At 40.6% G+C, this 7,500-nt stretch overlaps 1 protein-coding gene across 2 annotated transcripts in view; it reads left to right on the top strand.

Moving 5' to 3' along the window:
• Positions 1-7,500, top strand: part of pde2a (phosphodiesterase 2A) — a 114,993-nt gene that overhangs the window by 82,949 nt on the left and 24,544 nt on the right. For both annotated transcript variants that reach the window (XM_081370626.1, XM_081370627.1), the window contains 4 exons: positions 3,641-3,715; positions 3,793-3,834; positions 4,028-4,096; positions 5,235-5,365. In XM_081370626.1, the coding sequence (XP_081226752.1) occupies positions 3,641-3,715; positions 3,793-3,834; positions 4,028-4,096; positions 5,235-5,365 (317 nt within the window). The remainder of the gene's footprint in view (positions 1-3,640; positions 3,716-3,792; positions 3,835-4,027; positions 4,097-5,234; positions 5,366-7,500) is intronic.

Here is a 7,500-nt window from a genome sequence, read left to right as displayed (position 1 = left end):
TGACCATCGCAATGTTGAGATCGAGACTCCAACACCTTGACAAAGGTGGAGTCCCATCTGTTATTCCCCGTTCTGGTCATTCTGCACTGAAGTTAATACGCAGAGTGATCTGAGGCTTATAGTGGGATCTCTCCCACACAGGCCTCCCAATTCTCCGGCACATCTCAGGCCGAGGAGTCTCCGGGTGAAGATGTGGATCCTTCTCATGACGGACCCAACGTCTCATTCGAAGCTCCGTCAAGTTAATCACCTTTATTTATACAGCGCTTTTACAGTACAGAGTGTTTCAAAGCAGCTTTACAGAGATAACAGGAAGATAATGCAATAAAGTTTGTGTCTGGAAGAAAATAGCGTCACAGTCCAGCTGAAGGAAGTTCAGTGATGGTTCATTTTTGTTGTTAAAAAAAAAGTTATTAATTTAGTTAATGTATATATATATATATATATAGAGCCACTCTGGAGAAAACCGTGATGTCATCGTCCAGCTCAGCTCAGTTCTCATATAATGCTGTCAATGCAGGCAGATCAGTAATATTGTTTAATATTAAATGTCCAGTCCCGTGAAGGACTGGAGTCGATAGCTTGAGTCTTCTGGGGATCAAGACTCGGCAGTATTTCCCCCTTTGGGAAGAGTAGCCCAGTTTGAGTCGGATCCTGAGTTGACTGCCATGCTTTCCCGGTCTGTCGTGAGCGTCGGGCTCCAGTGGAACCCTCCACCTGTCCCGAACGTTCATGGCTGGATAATTGGTATGTCTGAGGTCACGATGAGGACAGATAGATGGATAGATGGATGGATGCATGAGGAGGTCATGAAGTTGAGGAAAGCACCTTTTACTGCCAGAAGTCGATTCGCAGCTTCCTCCGCTCTTGGAGATCAGTGGTGTGCTGTGGTGTTTTAAGATGAGGCCTCACATTATTTTAGATATATATCAAATGTAAATGTATGTCCTCGTTACACTTCATTTTCCTGGTTAAATAAGCATTACATAAAAAGAGACACCAAATACAATTCTATATTGTATTTTTACAGTATTTAATGTTCTATTTATTATATGTGCCTTCGATTTCCTCAAGCTGATTACTCAGTCGCCCGAACCTGAGAGTCACAGAGGCTTCTCTTGCCCCGCTTAGGGAAGTGGACTTTCGCATTCTCAACTCTCTCGACGACGGGCTCATTCTGGCTCCCTCTCGAGATCTGTTGTGTGAACACAGGGACCTGGTGCTCCTGCACATCATCCGCCTGGGATTTCGGGTCAACTAGGAAAAGAGCAAACTCTTCCCAGTGCAGAGAATCTTTTTTCTCGGTGTGGAGTTGGACGCAGTAAACATGACGGCTCATCTCACGAACGAGCGTGCTCAGTCAGTCCTGAACTAGCTGAATTCATTCATCGGGAAGACAGCGGTTCCACTGAAACTATTTCTCAGGCTCCTGGGGATCTGGCATCCGCAACCGCTGTAACGCCACTTGGACTCTTTCAGCCCTTGGCATATCAATTGCCTTGAGTTGTTAGCAGTTCTTCTGGTCCAGCATGTGCCTTGAAGTAGAGTCTGTTTATTTCCTGCAGGAAGGGTTGGAGCAAGAGCTTTCTCCCTCCACCTTGAAAGTGTATGTTGCTACTATTGCTGCACATCACGATGCAGTCGCCAGTAAGTCTTTGGGGAACCATGACCTGATCATCAGTTTCCTGAGAGGCACGAGACTCATGCCTCGTCCCCTCTTGGGATTCTCTGGTGTACAGCCCTAGAGAGAGAGCCCTTTAGACCACTACAGTCAGTTGAGCTTAAGATCCCGTCTCTCAAGACAGTGCTCCTGACTGCGCTTACGTCTATCAGCGGTGAGGCCCTCCATGCCATCGTCTTGGCGTACTAGGCGAGCATCCTCGGGGTGAGGGCTCACTCCACTCGAGGTGTTGCTTCCTCCTGGACATCTGCAGATCTGCGGCTGGGCGACACCTAACACATTCAGGAGATTCTACAATCTCCGGATGGATCCGGTTTCTTCCCGTATGCTGGGTACAAACAGGTGCTGTGTGGGAAGGCTGGCTCAGTGTCTCGCTTTCAGTGCCATTCCCCTCTGAAAGGGGGATACAAGTGCCTTATTTGCTCTCCAGGCGAGTTCCCCACCTGGCGAACCCTGGATGGAGTTTCATCCCGCATCCTTCGCTAGTCAGAGCCCTGTCCTGGGCCAGATGCTCCAGATGCTCCAGATGTTGTGATTCCCTCCTGGTGTTCCCATATGTGTATTCTTCCATGGTACAGTTTCCCTGTTGGTAAACCTGTGTCTTTCCCTGGGCTGTATTCTTATATTTACACCTTCAAAAAGCAAAAAAAATATATATTTTATGGACTTTAAATAATAATAATAAGAAACAACTTTTAACTTTTAATAAATGCATATAAATATGAGCTCCATGTTTGCCTTCAACAATTTAGCATTTTGTTAGCATTTTTAGCATTTAGCATGATTAGCATTTGTTTTCTTTGTAACTAAACATCACATGATGGAATAACAGTCATGTTGACCTGAACAGAACTGTGACTTAATTGAAGTTTTATATAAATATATGAATTTATTTAATTTTATTTTTAATTTTATTTTTAAATTATTTTTTTTAAATTTAATTTAATTTTATTTTACTGCCTCTTTTTGTTGTGTAATGCATGAATGACATCCGTGACCTACACCTGCCGTACACACACACACACACACACACACACACACACACACACACACACACACGTAACCCCTTTCTGAGTTATTGCTGAACACAATTTAATCTCCAGAATGCAATAATCCCTGAAATGATATGATTACATTACGCCATTCAATCTGAATTACGGAAAAACATTTTACGAATTGCTGGTTTGAGAAATGAATGTTGGCTGTCGCCTTTCCAGATAAATCACTTCAGAAGGTACAGAGCCTGAACAGCCGTCTGCGTTTCTCTTTCTCCCGTTCGTCTTTCAGCTCCGCCTGACATGACGCTGGATTTGTTTGTGTTAATGTCTGATTTAATATCTCGCTGTCAGATCATTCTGCTGTTTAGTTTCCTATCTGTCCTCATTTTGTTTCCTGTTGTAAATTTATTATACCTAGATCTATCTCTCTAGTGTATTTATCATGTCTCAAGTGCAATGTTTTGAGGTATAAAAATGAATGCTTTCAAAAGCATTTTTTCTATGGTTATAGTAAAAGCTCATTACAAACTGTTAAACTAGAAAAAATTTTACAGGGAATATTGAAAATGGTTTAAAATAGTGAGGCCTGGAAACGTCATGGAAATTGATCAAATCTGATTGACTGATAAAAAAAGTTCTATAAGGTTTCTGTATATTCTTGCCATATATTTCATTAACAAATAAATATATTTATTATGATTTTACGGTTGCAACAATGAATAGTTGTACTAGTAAAATTTAACACAAAAGTTCTTGTTTGATAAAAATGAATGTGTTTAATGTCAGTGTGACAGAAGTTGATGTATGAGATGGTGTGTAATCTGATCGACTGTTAAATAGGTAAACAAACTGACAGACACACACACACACACACACACACACACACACACACACACACACACACACACACACACACACACACAAGGTGCTCATGTCTGATGTGTGTGAATTTCTATTTCAGTTGCAGAAAGAAACTCAGTCGCAGAGCTGCTGTTTACTGCTGGTGTCTGAGGACAATCACCAACTCTTCTGTCAGGTAACACACACACACACACACTCACTCTCACACACACACAGATAAACAGACGCTCTTACAGTGTATTTTCTCTGCAGGTTGTTGGTGATAAAGTTTTGGAAGAGGAAATCAGTTTTCCAGTAAGTGTTTCTGATGCTGTTGTGTGTCCTTTAACTCTTAATGGTAAAGTTGTGACGCTACAGCTGCGACGTCATGGGTTTGAATCAGATAAAACGTATACCTTGAATGCGATGCAAGTCGCTTGGGATAATTGCATCTGCAAAAAACATAAATATAAATGTGTGTGTGAAAATTATCTCTCCCTCTCTGAAGCTCATGTTCGGTCGCTTCGGGCAGGTGGTGGAGACAAAGAAATCCATTACATTACAGGACGTCAGCCAGGTCGGTACACACACACACACACACACACACACACACACACACACACACACACACACACACACACACACACACACACACACACACACACACACACACACACACACACACACACACACACACACAGCTGTTGCTAGTAATAATGCTTTTTCATTCATTCCCAGCTGACATCTCTCCAAAACCAGCTAATTATGACCACAGACTGACAGATCATCTGTGTTAAATAGGTTCAGCTGGCAGAGAAACTGTCACTATCCTTCACTTTAATCCGGATCAGACTCTCACACACACACACACACACACACACACACACACACACACACACACACACACACACACACACACACACACACATGTCTGGTTCACTATCTTTGTGGGGAATTTCCATAGACGTTATGGTTTTTATACCGTACAAACTGTATATTCTGTCCCCTTACACTAACCCTACCCCTAAACCTACCCATCACAGGAAACATTCTGCATTTTTACTTTCTCAAAACAACTCATCCTGTGTGATTTATAAGCCTTTTGAAAAGTGTGGACCGCTGGCTGGTCCCCACAATGTAGGTGATCGCAGGTTTTACTATTCTTATGGGGACATTTGGTCCCCACAATGTAATATAAACAAGGGCAGACACACACACACACACACACTGACACACACACACACACACACACACACACACACACACACACTGACACACACACACACACACACACACACACACACACACACATGTCTGGTTCACTATCTTTGTGGGGACTCTCCATAGACGTAATGGTTTTTATACCGTACAAACTGTATATTCTGTCCCCTTACACTAACCCTACCCCTAAACCTACCCATCACAGGAAACATTCTGCATTTTTACTTTCTCAAAACAACTCATCCTGTGTGATTTATAAGCCTTTTGAAAAGTGGGGACCGCTGGGTGGTCCCCACAATGTAGGTGATCTCAGGTTTTACTATTCTTATGGGGACATTTGGTCCCCACAATGTAATATAAACAAGGGCACACTCACACACTCACGCTCACACACACTCACACACACTTATACTCAAACTCACACACACACACACACACACACTCACACACACTGATCCCTATATGACGGTTGTGTGCTGCTTGTGTGTGTGCAGGAGGAGCGTGGGTTATTGAGCAGTTTATTGGGGTTCGAGCCGAACTCGATGCTGTGTGTTCCTGTCATCAGTCAAGCCACGGGACAGGTGGTGGCGCTAGCGTGCACTTTCAACAAGCTCGGGGGACTGAGGTGTGCTAATCAACACAGGATCATGCCTTTAATCACAAATACAGTAAAACAGTGAAATATTATTCCAATGTAAATCATCTGTTCTCTATGTGAATATACAGTAAAGTGTAATTTATTCCTGTGATCAAAGCTGAATGTTCAGCATCATTACTCCAGTCTTCAGTGTCACATGATCCTTCACAAATCACTCTAATATGATGATCTGATGATCAAGAAACATTTATGATAATTATCAGTGTTGAAAACAGTTCATATTTCTGTGTAAACTGTGATACATTTAATTTGTCAGGATTCTTTGATGAACAGAAAGTTAAAAAGAACAGCATTTGATTATTTATTTGACTGGGATAAAGCATTTTAATGAACATAAATTATAAAATACAAAATGTAAACAAGCCGGATTATTAACATTGCTAATTTACATCCGCAGTCTCTAAGGCAGGAACACACAAGAACAAATACTCAGATATACACACAACACTACAAAGAGACAATACCCCAAACACATTATTAAAATCAGTAAGAAAAATGTTTACTCGACTGATTTGTCATAAGCCACTTTTTCAGATGATCTTTAACAGTGTGAGAAGAAGAACGTTGTCTTGTTGTCTGTGGTAAACTACTCCAATATTTTCTCCCTATTACAGATAATACTTTCTGACCAAAAGATGTTGGCCTACAGGTGAAACCTGAAAATTTTGAATATCGTGCAAAAGTTCATTTATTTCAGTAATTCAACTTAAAAGGTGAAACTAATATATTATATAGACTCATTACATGCAAAGTGAGATATTTCAAGCCTTTATTTGGTATAATTTTGATGATTATGGCTTAAAGCTTATGAAAATTTTAAAAATTTCTGAGATTTTGAATTTGGGGTTTTCATAAGCTGTAAGCCATAATCATCAAAATTATACCAAATAAAGGCTTGAAATATCTCACTTTGCATGTAATGAGTCTATATATATATATTAGTTTCACCTTTTAAGTTGAATTACTGAAATAAATGAACTTTTGCACGATATTCACATTTTTCGAGTTTCACCTGTATATGGCACTTCACAATCTAATCTAATGACAGACCTGGTACCAACACTGTCCTCTGTTCTATTAACTCATTTAATGGAGGCCCATTAGCCTGGTAATACCAAACTCTGCTACTTCGCTTTGCTTTGTAGACAGAGTCTGGCATGGCACAATTGAAAAGTGTTTTCTTTCTCGCGGGGGGCGCTTGTCTGAAGTTTAAAATCATTGGTTACCCGTAAGCCAATCACATGACGTTTGGTTATGGCGTGTGTTATGCGCATGCTCAGCCGCATCTAACTTCCACTGTAAACACATGTATGATGCGAAAACAAAACCATCGAGCGAAATACCGGAGTGAACATGGCTGTGAACGACTTTTGCAGATTATGTGAAGTAAATCTACGCATCTACGGTACAATCAGCGTCTACGTCACGGCTCTCAGCCCGCCCTCTGTTCGTTGATTGGCCCGGCCGTCCGAAGGCTACTGGAAAACTGAAAGATAAGCTGCTATCTCAGACTGACTACAGAAGCGAAATGAAATTGAGCGGAAGTAGGAAGTCTGACGTAGTCAGGCTAGAGGCCCATGCCAGACCTTATAAATAAAACAGGCTTATTTTACTTTTTTTACTTTTTCAAAACTCCATAAATATTGGTTTTTTAGAATGTTACAGTAATGAAATTAGTTGTTTTTTTTTATCCAAGACTTTTATCGCCGCCTTATACAGTGATTCTATTAACTTTAGAGTCACCAATGAATGACCAACTAAAATCATTAAAAAATCGTTGAATGTAAATACAACCTGGGAGCACGACTTTCAAAAATGGCCTCATGTACTTAAAATTCTTTAAATTACATTTTACCACAATTGATAACTTTTTTACGGTAGAATCCAAAGGAACCCCAAGCTATGCTCTACTAACTGTTTTGCAAACATCTCACACACAGTTCTTTTGTGTTCAATAATAACCCTGTCCTGGTAAGCCAGTCCTGAACATTGGTCATAGCCATATAAATGTCTTTACTGTCACTAATGTAAAATGTTAGTATATATGTTATACTGTATATACTAGCATTTGTGATAATATTATAATATATATTTGTGAAAAA

This window comes from Scardinius erythrophthalmus (assembly GCF_964197995.2).
Source record: "Scardinius erythrophthalmus genome assembly, chromosome: 7".
Taxonomy (NCBI): domain Eukaryota; kingdom Metazoa; phylum Chordata; class Actinopteri; order Cypriniformes; family Leuciscidae; genus Scardinius; species Scardinius erythrophthalmus.
The sequence above is the reverse complement of the archived record's forward strand: the minus strand, read 5'-3'. Positions and strand labels throughout refer to the sequence as shown.